This window comes from Solea senegalensis, linkage group LG12, assembly GCF_019176455.1.
Source record: "Solea senegalensis isolate Sse05_10M linkage group LG12, IFAPA_SoseM_1, whole genome shotgun sequence".
NCBI lineage: Eukaryota > Metazoa > Chordata > Actinopteri > Pleuronectiformes > Soleidae > Solea > Solea senegalensis.
In genome coordinates this window covers 8,607,196-8,626,757 of record NC_058032.1, presented here as the reverse complement: position 1 = coordinate 8,626,757, position 19,562 = coordinate 8,607,196, and the positions used below count along the sequence as shown (strand labels likewise).

The 19,562-nt window shown below is 39.6% G+C and overlaps 3 protein-coding genes across 6 annotated transcripts; 2 read left to right on the top strand and 1 right to left on the bottom strand.

Moving 5' to 3' along the window:
- Positions 1-569: 569 nt before the first annotated feature.
- On the bottom strand, positions 570-7,483 carry LOC122778300 (zinc finger CCHC domain-containing protein 7-like). Of its 2 annotated transcripts, none has more exons than XM_044040033.1 (8): positions 6,715-7,483; positions 5,215-5,267; positions 4,759-4,869; positions 3,506-3,679; positions 3,232-3,267; positions 2,908-3,012; positions 2,537-2,654; positions 570-1,410 (listed from the first exon to the last, which is right to left on the bottom strand). In XM_044040033.1, the coding sequence occupies exons 1-8, from the start codon at positions 7,088-7,090 to the stop codon at positions 932-934; spliced, it is 1,452 nt and encodes a 483-aa protein (XP_043895968.1). In that variant the 5' UTR covers positions 7,091-7,483; the 3' UTR covers positions 570-931. The 2 variants fall into 2 exon arrangements, with proteins under 2 accessions (XP_043895968.1, XP_043895969.1); XM_044040034.1 differs by having other exon boundaries at positions 3,506-3,676.
- A 588-nt stretch (positions 7,484-8,071) lies between these two features.
- LOC122778215 (paired box protein Pax-5-like) lies at positions 8,072-11,881 on the top strand. Its single transcript, XM_044039849.1, has 7 exons — positions 8,072-8,370; positions 8,475-8,640; positions 9,126-9,323; positions 9,699-9,739; positions 9,819-9,923; positions 11,598-11,723; positions 11,809-11,881. The coding sequence occupies exons 1-7, from the start codon at positions 8,328-8,330 to the stop codon at positions 11,823-11,825; spliced, it is 696 nt and encodes a 231-aa protein (XP_043895784.1). The 5' UTR covers positions 8,072-8,327; the 3' UTR covers positions 11,826-11,881.
- Positions 11,882-13,779: 1,898 nt separating this feature from the next.
- On the top strand, positions 13,780-19,476 carry LOC122778141. 3 transcript variants are annotated; one of them, XM_044039737.1, is made up of 4 exons: positions 13,787-14,048; positions 16,942-17,032; positions 18,686-18,726; positions 18,827-19,476. In XM_044039737.1, the coding sequence occupies exons 1-4, from the start codon at positions 13,821-13,823 to the stop codon at positions 19,139-19,141; spliced, it is 675 nt and encodes a 224-aa protein (XP_043895672.1). In that variant the 5' UTR covers positions 13,787-13,820; the 3' UTR covers positions 19,142-19,476. The 3 variants fall into 3 exon arrangements, with proteins under 3 accessions (XP_043895675.1, XP_043895672.1, XP_043895673.1); XM_044039738.1 differs by having other exon boundaries at positions 13,825-14,022; XM_044039740.1 differs by lacking the exon at positions 18,686-18,726 and having other exon boundaries at positions 13,780-14,022.
- Positions 19,477-19,562: the final 86 nt, after the last annotated feature.

Here is a 19,562-nt window from a genome sequence, read left to right as displayed (position 1 = left end):
TATGTCGCTCGGCACGAAGCAAACGCGCGTCATACGTATATATAAGTCACATAAAGGGGGTCGAGATGCAATGTTTAAGTTCATACAACAACGTTCAGACTGACATTTAGTACATATTTGGGGGTCGGGGTCGATTTTCCGTGTCGGTGTGTTATCAGAGTTGACTGCTTTGGCCTGGCAAACCCCAGGCAGCTGCTCAGCTCATTAATAATTCAGCAGCTTCGTAGCAGAGGTAAAGGTTGGAAAACGCTCGTGTTTGAAGCCGTTTATCATCTACTACAGCAACACAAACCCTCACCCCTGTGTCTTAATGTTTCTAACGTGACTGTAATCGCATAAAACAGACCATACGTTGGATTTTTGTTCTAAAAATGCACGTTTATTGCATTTTTTTTTTGTCTAAAAAATAATACAAAATAATTTGGCGTTTTACAAAGGCCAATCAGATGTCGGTCCCTTTTACCAAATCCAACAATGAGTATGAAAGCATACTCGAAACTACTGTATATTGAAACCTTATCATTTGAACACTCCAATATTGCTGCGGTTAAACTTAAATGGAGACAGTACAGGACAAAGGTGGATTTATGCAAGTCACACTGATGATTATGATACTCCAACTTCAACTGTTTTGCATAGAGAAGGCTAGACATTTTCAATTCTTACAAGCAGTTATTTATAACCACATCACCACCAAAATCTAATCATTTCTTCTTCAGGGCCATAACCTACATCTCCAAAACATTTAATCAAAGTTTGTCCTCTACATTTTAGTTATGCTGCACACAGACACAGAAACACAGCCAAAAACATTACCCCCTTACCCCAAGAGGTAGTTAAAAAATTGATCAGTCGAAAGATAATTTGACACTTATTTTCCAGTCACATTTGTCACTATTAAAAAAAGAATAAACTAAAAACCAGCCACACTTTATCTTCTTCTGTGACGTACTCTTTGCTTTGGGGAGAGAAGGTTTTCACTTCCGATGTCTACATGAGGATACAAATCCCCACGTTTCATCCCTCCTCTCCTCTTCCACCTCTCTGCCTCTCTGCTTTTCTTGCTCCTTTTACCACCCACCTCATCCATCTTTCTCTTCTGTGGAGGGGGTGTGGCCTGGCAGTGGCCATGACAAGGTGACTTGAAGGGGTCTACATGGCATGCTTCATCATCAGAATTGCCGCAAGGCCTCTTCAGTAGTCCTCCCTCACGTCGGGCTTGAGCTTCTCTCCTGATTTTCTTCACCTGCTGTCTCTCTCTTCGTCTCTCAGGCCATGTCTTCCTCTTGGCAGCTCGGCTACATGTCTCCAGTTTTGCGCGGCTCCTCCCGTGGACTGGCTGATTCTGACCTGATGGTTCAGTCAAGTGCTGTTGGTCTGAAGGGTGTGTGGATCCCAGGCCCACAAGCTCTGTAACGACAGAACATTTTCTATGAAGGTTGTTGTTTACAACAGTTCTCTAATCAATGTGTTTATATCATTGTAATATATCACTTATTGTAAGTCACTTTGGATAAAAGCGTCTGCTAAATGACATGCAATGTAATATAAACAATAGGTCAAACACAATGTGAAAAAAGCTGTTTATAGACCAACCCGCAGAGGATAATCAACACGGCCAAACGATTTGGGGAAAATGACAGATATTGGAATCGGGATTGTTTTATAATACAATATTTCTAAGTCAAGCTTCAGTTTAATATTTGCAGGCATATCATGTAATAGGTTTAAAACCTGATGAAGCATTAGCATAAAAACATAATCAAGAAAGAGAACGTGTGTCAATTTTTTATCACAATAGTTCAAACAAGTAGTTAAATGACTGTCATTTAATAAGTAAAATGTTAACAAATTATCATCATCATAATAATAATAATTCAAATAAAAAATAATGGGGCCTTGCTGTAAACAATTTCTATCACTTTTATTAAATCGTTTTGATTTTTTTTAATAGCTCAATTTGCAAGCTAACTGCATTGTTACAAATTGCGATTTCGATCTGAAAATTATTAATTGTGCAGCCCTAAATATCAACAAACACTACAGAACATGTGTGTCTTTCAGCTTTACTGTGTTGGTTTTCTTGGTCCTCCACTTCACCACTTTCACCAACTCAAACAGACCAGGTCAGTGACCAGTGAATTAACACAAAGGCACATTTGCAAGAGACCAAAAAGAAACATTTTGAATTTAAATTCAAAATGTGACATGTCAGTGTTGTGTTTACAACTTGCTTACTCAAAGTGGAAAAGAATACTGACAATAAAAACCAACATTGTTTTGAAGAATAAATTAACACAACTCTGCAAATCTTTTGTTTGTTGACCTCTAGTGTTTAAACTTCAACAAACACAAGTGAAAAGCTTTATACCATCAGCCACATAGGGCACTAAAACACTGTGATACACCTGGTCATTAGTTATTCTATAAGCATATAATTACAGAACTGGTATATATCTTATCCAACATGACCAACATATATGAGTTGAAGATATAATAATAATAACAATGTTATGTAACAGTAATGTTTTGTCACCTTTTGTTTCATTTTGCGTCTTGGTACAATAGTGGAGGGTGTCTGCAATGGTGTCATAGTGGCAAACATAAGGCAATGAAGGGAAAGTTCCACTGACCATCCTCCTCTTAGTGCACTCCTGATACGGACAAAGAGACAGCGACACAAAAGGTAGACATGAGACAATTTGGAGAATAGTGCTGTTGCAAAAAACATTAATTAAATGAATAAAATGATGAATAAAAAGATGAGGGAGAGGCAAGAGAGACTGGACACAGTTCAAAGTGAGGATCAAACAACAGTGGATTCAAATTAAGTTTGGCCCAACAACACATAGAGAAAGGCCACAATGAGAAGATGTAAAGAAACAATTTCTTTTATTCATCACTTACAAAGCCATAATGCCCCCTCTTAGAGCAATTGTAACAATGAGCAAAGCATCTCTTATATTTGAGGGTGTGGGTTCTCTGTGGCCTAAGAGGAACCTCTAACCGGATCTGGAGGACAGGAGAAAAAAAAGGAGTGCTTTAAAACATGGAAAAGAACACATGTCACTGTCTGATTTGAAAGGGTCCCCTGCTGTCTTCTGTTTAAAGAGTTTCTTTTTTATAATTTCAAGCAAAAGCACTAAAATCTCAGAAAAAGACAAATGTTGAGCAGCTTGCTTTTTAAAATCATTGAGATGAGAAAGTGTACTTCAATCAAAAATGACTCACCGTCTTGTGATACTGTCGCCATGTATCTGGGCAGGTCTGAGGAAATCCACAAACGGGGAACATTTAGATACATAAAATACAATGTATAACTGAACTTAGGATGAGGAACTGTTTGTCAATAAAACAGCACTTCATAAGTGGGGGTCACAAGTGCCTGAGACTACACGAAATCTGTCACACTTAACCAACAAATGCTTGTCAAATGTTTGTCCTTCAACACAATAAAGCATACACTAAAAAGGGAATAGACCTGGGGGCTGTGAGACCCACTCACATCAGAAAGGTGTCCTGTCATCCCACAACGCCAGCAGAGCTGGTTCCACACTGGGGGCTTCTCACAGGGCCTGAGGCCATGTGAAGGCAGCCCACAGCTAGGGCATGGGCGACTTGGACAGTCCCTCTGGATGTGGCCCTTGATCCCACATAGGACACACGTTGGATATTTCTGCTGATGCAGAGACAAAAAAGATTTTTGTAAACAGTTTTATGATAAAGGTTAGTATCCTCCATCAGCAGTCATTCTCTGCAGGTGACCATGGGACTACAACAACAATGATGGCTCTTTACATCTTGTGGTAGCCTGTCTGGAAAGGCATGAGTTATGAGCAGCAAATCTGTTAAACACAGATCCAGTCCCTTAGTTCTACAAATCACTACACACTCTTTTTAGCCTGATATTTAACACCATATTCAGAGCACATATTCTGCAGGGGTTTTTTTTTTTTTCAACCTGGCAGCATAACTTTTCACAACAGTGCAGAAATATTCTTTATGTCTAGGCAGCTGAGAAATATTTATGACTTTTAAAACAGACCAAGACAAAGATTTGTGTTTATACTGTGCCAGTTCAAATGCTGTCAATTGTTTTGATGAATGGGTCACCGCTGCCCTGATGCATGAAATGTTGTAGATTTGCAACTAAAACGGAACATGCAGGAACTAGATTCATAAAGCTGTGTGTGTGTCACTGTGGAAATAAGTCCAGAGTCACAGGCCACATTTCCACTCCCACATGTCACCATAACTGGATGTAGAGACACCCTAATACATCTGTTTTACATGCAAATACTAACCAACAATCACTAGCATTAACAACAGCAAACATCGACAACGACGAGGTTCTCCAACAACATTAAACTTCAGTGCACTGCGCTGTTACGCACAGCTGTTGACATATACAACCTTTAATCTATAAATGGTATCACACATACCAGTAAATGTATCATTGCAGCAATATCTCGCTCATACTTAATAGTAAATATGTTGTCTTACTTTTAGAACGTAATAGAATAGGCTACTTCAAATTTGGGAATAAATTAAAGTGTCACTGATGGTGAATTAATCACAAACATAGACATCAAACCTTTGGAAAAATGTTTTAAAGTCTAGTACATAAGATCTTTAAAAAAACATTTTTAAAATTCAATACATTTAAGCCAGAAGTCTAAGCAGCTGGGTTGGCATTTTACTGACAGTGTAAGAGAATATAATATGCATGTCAGCCAAAAGGGGTGTGTCTTCTTTTACCTTTTGGTAGTAGCAGCTTTTAGCACCATGTCCTGTCCTGTTGCAGATGTTACAGATCACATCACGACCAGGCATAAAGTAGCGGCTGGTCAGAGACCGATTAGGACCACACTGGATGATATCAAAAGAAAAGGAAGTTTTACTATACTATTACATCAAATGTGCGACGTCAGTGAGTTCATACTGAAACATTAGTTTAATGCCATTTTGAAAAATTGTTTTTTGAAGCTTCCGAAATCTATACTGACAACTTGATTTCCCACTGCTGTATAAAAATGTGCAATAAAATTTACAATAAATATCCAGTCACTATGAGCAGATGCTTTTGTATCAGTATTGTAAAAAATGTATTGGTGCATGTGCTGCTTGTATTAGTAAAACAATACAGAAGACACATTTCACAGAATAAATAAGCCCTTGTTATGCTCCTTAAAATAGATATATACCAAAGGTTACCTTGTCTTTCTCTAATACAGCCCATGTATCTGTAAATGTCTTCATAACTGGATCTGTGTTGAAGGGACCATTGAGAAGAATGAGTTATAAATACATAAAAGTTGTTCAATTCAACACAAGCCGTGGTGGAGTAGCTCTCACGGTGACTACTTCTTGAACTGCAACACAATTTAAAAAACTGCCTTAAGACAAAAGGACAGATCAGGAGTTTAACCAAGCATGAAGACGCTGCCAGGAACTACGTCAAAAAAAGGTGTAGTCCTCACAGCTCAAAATCACTCAGGATTGTGAAAATAAATATGACCTGTGTGCCATTGTACTGCTGACAAAACTAGAAGAAGAGGCTGTGCAGGACAGCATCCCAGTTCAATACGAGTTCCTCCAATAATGCAAAGTGTATGTTCACAAAAACATGAGCACATATTGAGCAAACTGGCTCTGTGCAAGTTAAAAAATAAATTGCACTCCCACAGAGAAGCTGTAGTTGTCTGAGCTGATAAACCACGAAAAATTACAGATGGTCATCTTATCCACTGTGAAGGAAAGGATATTTTTACTTAACTGTAACAGAAAACTGATTATTCTAATAATTATACAGATCATTTCATAAAATATTAAACTGGAAGTCATTAATATTCCTATAGTACTGTGGCCAGTTTGCTTTGCAAGGATATTCAATATATTTTCATACAACACACACTCAAATTCCTAGGTATTATTAGAGGTATATCTTTTAATCTGTTGGGCTAATTATTTGCCTTTTTAAAAAACAAATTAAATCAGTGATTCAAATAGGTTGATTTACACATATTTGTTCTGCGAAACCTGATAAACGCTGTCAAGTGACTTATTCAAAAGTTTTTTTTGGCAAGGTTGACCGGAAGATTTGAGAGACTTTAAATGTTGTTGAATTAATGTTGTTTCAGTAACATTTTACATTATAATGCATGTTGTAATTTATTTGATTTACATTTACATCAAAGTGCTACACAGATACAGTAGTATAAAAGCATACCTTAGACTAAGAGCAAGCATTGAAACATAAATTAAAAGCAGGTTGCAGCCCCATTAAAATGCTTTCCTGAACAGAAAATTCTTGAGCTGTTTTTTAAAACCGTCCACGGTCTGTGGTGCCCTCAGGTTCTCTGGGAGGGCAACAAAGACCACATTGTTTGTGTCATTATGGACGCAAACAACATGGTAGTATGGTAATAACCGTAATAAATTACCTATCTTTTAAAAAATGATTGCCATACTATTACCATATGGTTGTGTATCATTTATTAGTTATTCAGATGAAAGGAAAAAAGAAAACATCACCTGAGCACAGGCGACATACACGTTTTCAAGTCTGACATTTTGAAGTATTTATAGTATTGAAATTTTTTGTTTTTTTCTCAACATCTCAAGGCTAAAGATTATATTTCAGCCCACAAGGACACTCCTGGACCTAATCTATTTAAACGTCCCTGTGGTAAACTTTTGAAAAACCACACTAACCTTTAACTACAGACTCATCTTCAGAGCTGCTCCAGTATCCCAGATTCAGCTGAATGCTCGAGTCTCCCTCTTGCTCCTCTCCTCCCAGGATCATCCAATCTTCCACAGGCTGCTCACAGTCCTCCTCCTGTGAGAAGGCAGGAGAAGAAGTCGAGCTGGGGCTGCTGTCCTGCAGAGCCCGCCCACGGGTGATGGAGAAGGCCAGAAGAAGTGGAGGAGAATTGTCCCTGCTGAGCTGTGGAGCTTGTTTACAGCTAATCTGGTGTTTCTGATCAATTGAATTGATCGGTCCATCTCCATCATCTGAACTACAGTAGCTCTCAACATAAGTGGCCTCCTCCCTGTCACCATCCTTCTCGACTTTGATGATATCCATTTTATGACACTATGACTAAACAGCGCCACATGGCGACTGCACGATGCTCTGCCATCGCACCAGTTACTACGATTTACGTATTGTTTCTACGACAGAAATTAAACAAATCCTGTCTTGTATTCTTGACTGTGAACGTAAACATATATCATAATTATACGACAGTTAATGTAAGGCTAACACCACGCTAACCCAAGTTAGCTCCGAAGTAGTAAAGTGTGTTACGGTAGCGTATATATTCGACTCCACAATGCCAAACAAAGTCTGGCGTATTTAACGACGAGTAACCTTTCTTGTTTACATATTGCTAAATTAAAATATGAATAATTTCCCCTTTAAGTAAGTAAGTCGGGTTGTTGGCCCCACGCTTGTTTACATGCGTCTAGGACATTTCACCCGGCGTTTCCGGAAAGTAGTTGGCCAACCAAAACTGAACCCGGCGTTGAAAATACAAATCTGAGTTTGGGCGTCAGTGCTGTTCCCGGAGTTGTTGCCGTTGTGTCATTTCTGTCATGTATTGTTTTCTCATATCGCAAAACATGTTTTTAATCTTTAGACGCATGAAAACAAAAATGAAACAGATGTGTAATCTGAGGGGCTCTTTTGACCACACAGCAAAGGGTTGACTCAGTTAAAGGAAAATAAACTATTTATTTGTTTGTTTGATGAAATAATTCAGAAATAATGTTTGGTGTGTATGATTGAGGTCTGTCTCTTTTGTCTCTTTCTGTCTCTTGTATTATACTTAAAGTTGCATGGTTAAAGTGTCTTTAAGTCAATATTCATTGATAATGAAATGATGATAACTTGATTAGAGTGGTCACTATAAGGGACAGCGTTGTTGTGCAACTGTTTATTTTTATGGTAGATATTTAACCTTCAGTAGGAATTTGGACTCGTGATGACATCTCAGACATCCTGGCTCTAGTCCTAGTCTAGTCCTACTAAAAACAACGGATGACACCACCTACATTGGCAATGAGCGCGACTGTCCAATCAAAATCAAAGTGTCGTGCCGCTATCCGCAGCTCAGACGCTGAAAGCAGAGACGGAGGAGGCACAATGTCAGCGACAACAGTGCAAGCAACGGGACGGAGTATGTGGAGAGTTTTTTCTCTGGAGAAAACAACAAACTTTAAATTCTGTTTTATCCCTCAATAACATTTAAACTTTGTAGCCAGTAACATTGCAGCGTGTGAAGTTCCGTTACATTGAGGTGCCACTCACACAACAGTGTGTGATGGAAGTGTGCTTTGGCCAAGTGCCGCTCACCGTTACGCACAGTAAGTAGCGCAGGTTACGCTGCCTTCTATGCTCGTTTGATCTATAAACACGAGGTAAATTACACATGAAAGCTCAGTTGTTACTCTGTGCCTCCGGTGATCAGGACCTGGTGGTGTGAACCAGCTCGGCGGAGTTTTCATTAACGGGCGCCCTTTACCGCACGTGTTGAGACAGCGCATTGTGGAGCTGGCGCAAGTCGGCGTACGTCCCTGTGAGATCTCCCGCAGTCTGCGCGTCAGTCACGGCTGTGTCAGCAAAATACTGACCAGGTATGCAACAATTTTATATTATTATTTTCTCTGTCAGGTTCACTCTCACACTGTTCTCACTGTGTGGAATGTGATCAATATTGCACGTGCTTTTCCTGCTATAACATGTCAAAATGGCTGTGAATAAGGCCAGTTTGATAATGAACAATACACTAATGCTGCTCAGTTATTTAAAATGTATACATGTATTTTTTTTTGTGTGGATGAGGGCTCTGGATGCTCTTAAAAAGGCTCAAGTTCTTTGTCGCAATAACAAGACATGATAACATTGTGACGTTAGCTGACCTGAGCTATTATGGTTGCGTGTGATTGGCTGATTGGATATTTGCATGAATAAGTCACAGGTGTTCCTCAATAAAACATCTCAGCAAATACATTTTTTGGTGATGTCATTTCACTTTTACAATCATGTGTCTTCTCTTGCTTTATGAACTTAAATACTAAAACACCGTCAGCTCCTGAAAGACATGAAATTGTTTGTGCAGGTACAATGAGACAGGGAGCATCAGACCAGGAGTGATCGGAGGCTCGAAGCCCAAAGTGGCCACTCCCAGAGTTGTGCAAACAATCCTGCAGTGGAAACACACCAACCCTGCCATGTTCGCCTGGGAGATCAGAGACAGGCTGGTGCTCGAGCAGGTGTGTGACCAGGAGAGTTTGCCCAGTATCAGCTCCATCAACAGGTACAGGGGACATCACCTGTAAGATAAGTATGTGCCTGACAACTTGAGATCATCATCATCACGACTCTTACTTTACTTTTACACATGTAGCATTGGGGGTATCTTTCCGTCTTTTTTTTACTATTGTTGTGCAGGCAAAAGTAGGAATTCTTGTTCAGTGATGTGGTTAAAGTAACACTCGTATAAAAGATACATAATAGACTGTACATGTCTGACTGTTACTTTGATTTTTATCATAAGGGGTTGTCTTCATTGCATGCATTCATCATATAAATAATTAAACAATTAAATTTAAAAAAATGAGAAAATCAAAGGTAAATTCAATACTGATTTATGTATAATTAAATTAGTTCATTAAAAAAGTTGTCTTTTCAGAATCATAAGAAGAAATTTCCAGTCTGAGTCCTGTGGAGTTGGTAAGTTTCACTTTTTCTCTCTCATCTTTCACTCAGCTCTCTCTCTAATGTTTCCTGTCACTGACCTCTACCCCTGCAGTGTCATCAGCCTCATCAGTTGCCATGGGAACACCCCAATCCTCTGAGTCCACCTATTCCATCAGTGGTATTCTTGGGATCAGAAAATGTAGCAGCAATAAAGACGGTAATATGAGTTTATTGGATTCTGTTTGATGGAGACAAGTAATTCAATCCATAATGTCTGAATCCGTAAATGGAACTGCTGATAAACCGTTGGTGGCTAAATTACATTAAGTTTTCTAAAGAAAATAAAGAAGTAACCTTTCTTCTTTTCTTGTGTTTTTTTACTGAAAAAAATATCAGGGAGCCCTTTTTAACATTTGCATACATTTAACATAACATTTACTCATTTATCATAGTCACCTCGTCACCTCGATCATTTTCGCATTGACTTTCCACAAGCACTGGCTACTTTATAGTGACCCGGGTCTTTCCTGAAGCTCAGCTGGAGACTGTGGCAGGGCTTTATTTGGGTCAGACTCACAGTGGAATTCATTTCATATTACATTATAACATGTTGAGAAGCAATACTTCCACCTCTCCTGCTCTTTCTCTTCCAGCATTACCTGTGTGATCTCACAGAAACAGTACAGACAGATGACAGCAGAGTCTGTTGTTTTCTCTCTAAATGTCAGTCAGTTATTTTGCTGATGGTGGCAATTTTCTTTTAAAAAGGGTGTATTATCATTTACTATGGTATTATATACACACATACTGTACATATATATATATATATATATATATATATATACAGGCTCTGGTCAGCTGGTCATTCATCGTCTGTGCGCAGGCTCTTACTTGGTATATTATACTATCGTAGGCCTGTTGCGCACATATTTATCCTCCTACATGTTACATACCCAGGACTTCATTACTTTCACTGTCCCCTCTGTTTCCTACTCTGCCCCCTCAACCTGGAACAAGCTTCAGGAGAGTCACAACCTTGCTTCCCTTAGTGGATTTTAAAATGATTTTAGAGACACTGGAGCAAGAGCATTTGTGGGAACTTGCTCCTGCACCTAGTATAATTTAATCTGTTTATTCACTTGACATTTTACACATTTCCTTTATTGTTGTATTGTCTGTCCGTAACTCTGTGTTGGACTGTTGTGCTTGTCCCTGGCAGCTCTCTCTTGAAAATGAGACCCTGTGTCTTAATGAGATAACCTGTATAAATAAAGGTCAAATAAATAAAGTAAATAGATGGAAATAATAATAACCCAAAAAAAGATTGGGACATCCCTACAAAATATATATGATTCCACCTTGGATTAAACGTGATGCACTTGCAGAGAAGATCTGACCACACTGCAGACCGATTAAACCATTAAAGCCAGTGGTCTTGTGAACCCCCACAGCAGGAGCTCCACCTCCCTGCTCCAGGCCTCTGTCCTCTCAGTCAGCAGCCCCCTGCTCCTCCCTTCTCCTCACTGCTCCTCCCTCACTTCTGCCTCTCATTACAGGCCTGCTTACACCTCACACCCCTCCATCACTGAGACCCTTAGAACTCGAGATCAAGCAGATAAATATGCAACATTACACATCGGAACATGTGCATGTGTTTTGTCCTTCTTCTAATTAGAATGTGGGAGGATAAACAGGTACGAAGGGGATTGATATTTATTAGTAGACACTATACTGCAAGGTTTGATCATTCCTATACAGCATCCACACTTTGACCGTCCTCCCTCTCTGATTGACAATGACAGTGATTTTTAGCATTTGCTTGTATCTTTGGTCTTACATGTATGTTCCTCTTTGACTATGTTGACTTTGCTCATGTGAGTGTGTTTTGCAGACAGGGACCTCTCCTGCTTCGTACATTATGATGAGCCGTGTTCCTGCAATGACACCAGAGCACATCCTGAACCCTGCCGGACCTTATACCCTGTTCTGCCATGTGATCCAAATCCTAAATTGATAGGTCAGACTGCAAAAACATTCACTCACTGTTGTCTTAATATGATGATGATGATGAGTATTTTTGTCAAACTATTTTTGTCTGGTAGGGTCTCCATGTTTTTGAAGCTGGAGGAAGATGAAGAATATCATTCATTCATTCATTCATTTTCTACTGCTTTATCCTCCACATGAGGGGGCACTGGCAAATCCCAGCTGATATAGGGCGAAAGGTGGGGTCACACAGGTCGCCCATTCCATCACAGAGACATAGAGACAAACAAGCATCCACTCTCACACTCACATCTACAGTCAATTTAGAGTGTCCGGAAACAGGAGAACCTGGAGAAAACCGACATACACACGGTGAGAACACGTGAACTCCAAGGAGAAAGGTCCTTGTTCCGACCGGGTCGTGAACCCGGGTCTTCTTGCTGCAAAAACAAGAGTGAAGAAGAATATCATTGTTTGTGCTCAACACAATGGGATTTTAACAACTGGATTGACTTTTATCACATATTTGCAAGTAGACTCCAATAAAACTGAAATGACATGGAACATACTCAGTGTGTTATTTACATAACGGGGGCTCAAGACATATAGTGTTATTTCAGAGGGTTAACAGGGCTTCATCAGTCCTACATATTATCCCGTCCCTGTCACCCCCATGGCCATTTCCTCCCCAGTCAGTGGCCGAGGTGGAGCATCATTAGAGACCTCATGATGGAGAACAGTGATTGCTCTTGCTCCTTAGTGCTCTGCCCTCGAGGATGACGGATTCAAGGAGAAGATGGGAGCTGCCGAAGGGACCGTAGGGGTCAGCGAACACAGCTGAGAGGAGAATCTGTGGCAGTGGTCGCATCAGTCTGCAGGAGGCATGTAGAGCAACACACACACACACGTTACATATATTAGTTGTTGTAGCCTGCTAGAAATGAATGCAGGTGTTCCACATGTTTATTGAAACAATGTATTAAACCCTTTGTTGGCTGCCTCTACAGACAACAAAGGACTTTTAATTCCATATATATTGTAAAATATAACTGCATAGGCAAGATTCAGAGAACTGTGTTTTCTGAATAAGCAGGATTTATACATACACATTCATACTTTCATATACAGTGCTGAAAAAAATGTATTAGCCCAACATCCAAAGCCACAGTTGCCCTAAATTAACAGCATTGGTCAAAATAATTGTTTATGTTTCTTTATTGGTTAATACACCAGTGTGTAGCTGAAGCTCTTTAACATAATGATATTATTTAAAACTGAAAAATTAGTAAAGCAGTGTTACTATTTCTTGATTAAAATGTCAAATTATAGTTATTGACTTGTATTCCTGAACAGAAAATTGTTTTAGTGGCTGAATGTTGAGATAGAGAAGCCCACTCAAATTTGGGTATAAAAAGGTGAATTCTGTTTGTAATTTAAATAACAATAGCATTTTTAGTGTAAAACAAGTTTTTGAAAGATTTTCTAAAATATTTATGTTCTCTCGTTTTAATGATGTGGTCTAATAACGTTGTTAAGCACTGGTGTCATGTTCTTAAATTAATCTTTTATGTGGCTAAAGATGAAAAAGAATATGTAAATAGAGTGGAATATTCCATTAAAGGATAAAATGTATCAAGAAAGAAGTGCACACAGTGTGGAATGCAGACAGACCGGCTTCCAGCATCATTTATAATTACTGAGTCAATGTTTTCATGTGCTGAGTTACCACTCTAAGCAGATACACTTTAGAAACTATGGTAACATAAAGAAAACACAGTTACATTTTTGTTTCTGCACTCATTTATATCAGCTTGTTATTCTGCAAACTGTCGATCACAGATTTTCGTTACTCTCAGTTTAACGCTGGACAAATCATAGCCGAGAAACTAAAAGCCCTTTTTATTAACATGAAGCTTAATCTGTGATATGTTTTATATGTTTTGTTGTTTTTCATTTCTCACGTTGAAAAAAAAGTGTATAATTATACTCAGGTCGATAAAGGAATAATGTCAGAGGCTGATACTCTGCCTCTCCCTGTCCCCAGGCTCTCTCACGTTCTCAGCCTTGTTGTTGCCACAGAGAACAAACCTGCACAGTTGCTGTTGCTCAGTCAACAGCAAACTCAACAATGATGTGCAGTCGGTGTCCGGTCTGTCGTCTCAAAGACATGAGGGGCCTCGGCGGTCATGACAAGGATGGTGATGATGATGATGATAATCGTACATGTTGTCAGGTTCGATCAGCGGGCAGCAGCTGTGAGGCTTTCAGAGACAACCACTGTCTGGATCAGATGATCATCATCTGTAGGAAGTATGAGCAAACAGAAGAAGGTGATTTATTTTCACATGTTTCACAGGTGAGATTGAGTGAAAAGGTGTTTCTCTTAGCAGCTACTGCCACTGCTGACCACACTGCACTCTTCATACATCGAGGCGTTGTGTTGTGTTTATGTTGCAACTGCTGCACATACTATAACATCTGTGCTTTTACTAATGTCAGTTTGAACTGTTATATAAAATCTTTACTTGCAGCTGCTACTGATACATTTAGATATTCCATGGCTTCATGAAATTTGAATCATTTTACTTTGTAACATATTCTGGTGCAAGAAAGGATTGTAAACAACGCACAAACACTGGTGCCGTATGTTAATCATCTGTCAAGTAGTCTGTTTAATAGATATATGATTAACAGTGGTGTGCACAGGGGTGGGTAGCACGCTAAAGTGCCCTCTTCAGTGGTAAAAACATGATGTGGGGCCCAGCTGCTTCTTGCATCAGGTTAAATAAGATCTCATTGACCTAAAAAAAGAGATACAATTTTTGTTTCAGTGATATTTTAGACCCTTAAAAAATCTACAGTTCATTGGGATATCATTGGGATATAATGTTTGCCACCAATGTTTGCATATTTTCAAACATTGGTGGCAAACATTGCTACAAAACGTAACGTGAACTTGCTTAATTAAACAATGATGTTTGAAAATTCAGCCCCAAGAGCTGGGCTCTGCCTTTGGCCCCAGGTTGCACTGGTGGTGTCAGTAGGTGCCCTTTTTAATTTTCGCCCCTGTCCTTCCAAATGTCTGTGCACGCCACTGAAAGAGAGAGAGAGAGAGAGAGAGAGAGAGGAAGTGACTCCCAACAAAATATCTGTAGCACAGATGACTACGAACATAGAGGTTTTTGTAGGTTCAACTACGGGCTAGTTGAAACATATATGACACACAGACCACAGAAGTACAGTCACCAATTGTATTGCATGCTGTATATGAAGCACAAAACACTCTATATGTATTCAAGGAATGACGTCTAGAAACAAAATTGATCCTTTTGAAAAAAAAATCAATTTCAAGTTATTTGCCAGTAAGATTTCACTTTCAATTCTAAATTCGGTCCTGTTATTTACAATAAAACATGTCTGTCACAATTCATTAATGAATGAATCAAAAGTCCTACCACCCAAACAAAAGTCCTTAAAGGGACATCAAGTCTTGTGAAGTGTTGAGCTCAGTTCAGGCTGTTCCCTCCTGAAGCACATGATGTCATGACTGAGGTCAAGCAGGAGAATGTTGCGGACAATTGGGTAATAAACCGGTGCACCAGCTGATTGGCTAGATGGGAGCGAGTACCAACAGCACGCTAAGAGGGTCACAAATGACAGGCCAAACAAAACCCACACCAGAGAAACGCACAGGTTACATGATTTGCCACATTTCTACACAACTCAGAGTCAGACAGACATTCCATACATTTACAGATTTATCGATAGATATGTAAATATAAGAAATGAAATCAAAACCCAGTTTGCAATTTACTCATTTAAAAGATTGTCTCATTTATCTCATCAGTGAGATACAAGTGACTTGATTATGATTCATGATTATGATACACCCTGGAAACACATACTCCAGTTATACTTTATACAAATAATGACATTTATTGTAGGGATGCACGATATATCGGCATTAATATTGTTATCGGCCAATGTTCGTAATTTTTTAACATATCGGCATCGGTTCAATGAGTAAAACTGCGCCGATTTTAACAACCGATGTTTATACCCGTCTAATTGCTGTTTGTGTATGTGTGTCGGGAAGGGGAGACCATGCGGCATTTGTTTGGGCATATGACAGCGTCAGTGACGCAAGCGCAGCACAAGATGTGTGTGTGTGTGTGTGTTGAGGAGAGATAATGTCAGCGGTGTGGGCGATTTTTCAGGGTGTCAGTAGAAGATACGCGAAAAGCATTATGCAACACTTGCAAAGTCGAGGTAATGCGCGGAGGGTTCCGCGTCAAGTCATTCAATACCACAAATTTGATTATGTCATTTGAAAAACCGCCACCCTGAAGTACACAAACAACAGCAGGAAGCTAACGCTAGTAACATTAGGCAGCAGACAAAAAAGAAAGCAGCGCAGCTGGGACTCGACCAAAGGAAGACATTGGCCAGGGCAATAACGATAAAGGTAATGGAAATGATTGCTCTTGACGACCAGCCGAGGGTTCCGACGGTTGATAGCGCATATTGAACCCCGCAACAACCTGCCAAGTCGGCGCTACTTTTCCGATGTTTTGCAATTGAATAAATATCTGGTTGCCATGAATACTGGCAAGTTTGATAAAGTATTTTAACATCTTAGTAGAGCTTGTCAGGTATTGTTTCTCATATCTGTTGTGTAGTTTTATTGTGAAGGGAAGTGGCGCGGTTGTTGTTGCCGGGAGGAAGGGTTGTTGACTTTATTTACATACCCAGTATAGACGCCCTTATCTCGGTTACAGTAACTTTGGCAGGGTATTATTTTTATTTATGTTCATGTTTGTAATTTATGATCCAAACTTTCTCACAGGAGTTTAGTGAGTTGAGGGAGTTAAACTGTACTTTAATTTAGTTACACACTTGCTACAAGTGGTAAAGGTTTCTAAAAACCTTTACTTGTAGTTGGTTACTTGTGTCTTATGTGACCTTGTTATTTGGAGGTAAAACATGTTTTGAAAATAAAGGAAGACATTCAAAATTTCAGCTTGCGTGATTTTCATTCTGTACAAACTTTTATCATCTCAGAAACTTTTTTTTAAAACATATATCGATATCGGTAGATATCGGTTATCGGCCATAGCAGCAATATTAATATCGGATATCGGTATCGGCGGAAATAGTCATATCGGTGCATCCCTAATTTATTGTATTGTAAAAAATAAAAAAATAAATGTAAGTTTTATGAATGAATAAATAAATACATTGTACCGTAGGTAAAAGCACAGGGGAGAAAAGAGCCGTGCAGGGGAAAGTGGCTGCCGATGACCTGCCTCCTGTTTTTCCTGGTGGTGTTCACTTTCCTGAGTGAGTAACAAAACTCAGATGTTGATCGTTTGTGTGTGAACTCATTTCTGCAAAAGAAAAATCTTTGAAGATGTGTCTGCAGAGTCACACCAGTGACTATGTACATGTTCATGGACAGAAAAATGAAGCAGTAAAAACGGTGGGCTGACACATATCTGTGCAGGGACACAGTCAAATCTCAAGACTATCTAGTCATCATGGAGAAAGCTCAGTCTCAGGCGCAGTTGTCTTTTTAGTTATTTAACCATTATTCAACCAGTAATAAAAATGTATTTTCAAGGAAACAATAAAATATACACAAAAATCTACTTTAAATCTACAATATGCCATTTAAAACCACATATTCAGCAGCGTTTTCAATGAAACACCTACAACCAGACGTTTCTGCCTCCAAATCATTTAAAAAATACTTTAAACGTGTCCAATGAGACCTTCATTCTTCCATTTCGGACAATGTGGCTTGTTCCAAGAAGAAGGAGCACAGCTTTTTCTCTAACTCAGAGTGTGAGTCCTCCAACAGGATAATGACCCAAAACACAGATAAAAAAAGAAGCACCTGTGAGGTGAGTGGTGCATAAAAACTTTGGACTATTCCAGATTACCAGATCTTAATCCTTAATATCACTTCTATGTAAAGATCTGAAAAATACTCAAGAACAGACCTGAGACAGCTACAGCAGTTTGTTGAGGAAGAGTGGGGCAAAAGTGTTATTGGGAGATTCTTATGGTGAAAGTGTACCAACAAATGTGTCCACATCTGAAAATACAAACTGATAATTGTGATTCTCAGTGTTTGTTGGCTCCAAACATGATTGTTTTAAACTATTGTATTGTTGACTTTGTATTGCAGTGTATATACAGTAACTTACCCCTAGGTGTGAGTGTGAGAGTGGATGGTTGTTTGTCTCTATTGGCACATTTCCAACGGCTCTACTCGTAGTGTTTCCACTAGCATAGTACCTGGTACCTAGTACCTTGTACCTAGTACTATTTTTAGTACCTGCTCCTGCGAGGTTCCAAGCGTGCTAGTAGTAGGTACTATGCGATGATTTGGCCAGAGTCCCGTCACAGGAAGAGACGTCCCACTCACAAATCAAGCCGAACAGCGCCGAACTGTAGATCACTTAAAACTACTTAATAATCCTAAAAACGTGGGTTAATCTTCAACAACTACCAGGGAAACCTCTATATTTAACGTCAGTCTTTTAAAGTGGAGTGGTGTATTTAGGGACAGCGCCGGCAATAGCGTGCTGCATCACAGACCTTCAGGCTGTGCTCCGGAGAAGTGTGGACAGAAATCAAGCCGAACAGTGCCGAATTGTAGATCAGTTAAAACTACTTAACAATCCTGAAAGTCACCTAGTCACTCGCGCGCGCGCGCGTGTGTGTGTGTGTCGGGTATAAAACAAGTCACCGCAGCTTCACTCAGCCGTGCAGTGATGACTCCGCCCACGTTAAGTAGGTACTTTTTTGTAGTGGAGATGCAACCTAATCGTGTCGTGTCGTGCCGTGCCGAGGCGAGGCGGGACGAGTAGAGCCAGTGGAAACGCGCCATATGTGTCCCTGTGATGGACTGAATTGAAGTTTTCACCATATTTTAGCACACATGTTCACCCACATATCATGAGTGTTTTTGTCTTTTTCTGGCTGAAGTGGGAAAAGTTGGCAAAGACAGGAAAGAGGCACGGAACTATGTGAGCGAACAAGTCATCGAAACACTATAAAACATTCGTAAAAAAGAGGTACAAAACAAAAGCAGTGACACGTCCTTGTTCTCTTTCTCTTTCTTTTTAGGACGCTGACGTCTTTCCTTTATCCCGAACCGCGTGGCTGCTGGGCTCTCTGCTCTTCTGGACCATCTGGTTGCTTCTGCGCCTCCTTCAGCTGATAATGTGGTTCATCAAAGGGCTGCTGTGGTTCATCTCCATCGCCGTGTATCCACTGTGTTGCTGTTTGTCCTTCTTTCTGTCCTGTGTCCTGCTGCTCCTGCACTACTTATGTGATGCTGTGTATTTTGCTACCAGCAGCCCCGTGTATGTTTACATCATGTGTCTCACTATTGCATTATTTCTGTTCATCTTCACATTAACCTGTGGGAACAGATGCTGATCTGCAAAACGTATGGTCTCACTTTCATAAATAATAACAATAGTATATCAGAGGTGGAAAGTAAAGATTTACATTTACTCAAATTAGTAGTTTTTTGTGTTCTTGTACTTTCTAAAGTCATTTTAAAATTTTGTATTTTTACTTTTACTTAAGTATGTTTTTTTGGAAGTACTGCTCTTCACCAAGTTTTAAACCACATCCGTTACTGAGTAACAAAATGTCAAAATGTAATGAATTTCAGAAATAAGTAAAAATCACGCACCAGAAACTTTGGCAGCGAACAGTGAGGACAGGTGAATGATAAGGACAGAGGACAGGTGAACGACGAGGACAGGTGAATGATGATGAGGACAGAGGACAGGTGATTGATGAAGACAGGTGAATTGGCCCTAATTAAGGTCCCTGAGTGAGTGACATTTGT

Bases quoted from the DNA above. Each gene is read 5' to 3' on its own strand.
- LOC122778300 (XM_044040033.1), bottom strand. From the start codon at position 7,090: ATGGATATCATCAAAGTCGAGAAGGATGGTGACAGGGAGGAGGCCACT. The intron at 3,268-3,505 runs GTGAGTGGGTCT...GGATTTCCTCAG, and splicing joins TGACAGGACACCTTTCTGAT to ACCTGCCCAGATACATGGCG. The intron at 1,411-2,536 runs GTGACAAAACAT...CTGTCGTTACAG, and splicing joins GACGCAAAATGAAACAAAAG to AGCTTGTGGGCCTGGGATCC.
- LOC122778215 (XM_044039849.1), top strand. From the start codon at position 8,328: ATGGAAGTGTGCTTTGGCCAAGTGCCGCTCACCGTTACGCACA. The intron at 8,371-8,474 runs GTAAGTAGCGCA...TCCGGTGATCAG, and splicing joins GCCGCTCACCGTTACGCACA to GACCTGGTGGTGTGAACCAG. The intron at 9,324-9,698 runs GTACAGGGGACA...TTGTCTTTTCAG, and splicing joins AGTATCAGCTCCATCAACAG to AATCATAAGAAGAAATTTCC.
- LOC122778141 (XM_044039737.1), top strand. From the start codon at position 13,821: ATGATGTGCAGTCGGTGTCCGGTCTGTCGTCTCAAAGACATGAGGGGC. The intron at 14,049-16,941 runs GTGAGATTGAGT...ATTGTACCGTAG, and splicing joins TATTTTCACATGTTTCACAG to GTAAAAGCACAGGGGAGAAA. The intron at 18,727-18,826 runs GTGAGCGAACAA...CTTTCTTTTTAG, and splicing joins GGAAAGAGGCACGGAACTAT to GACGCTGACGTCTTTCCTTT.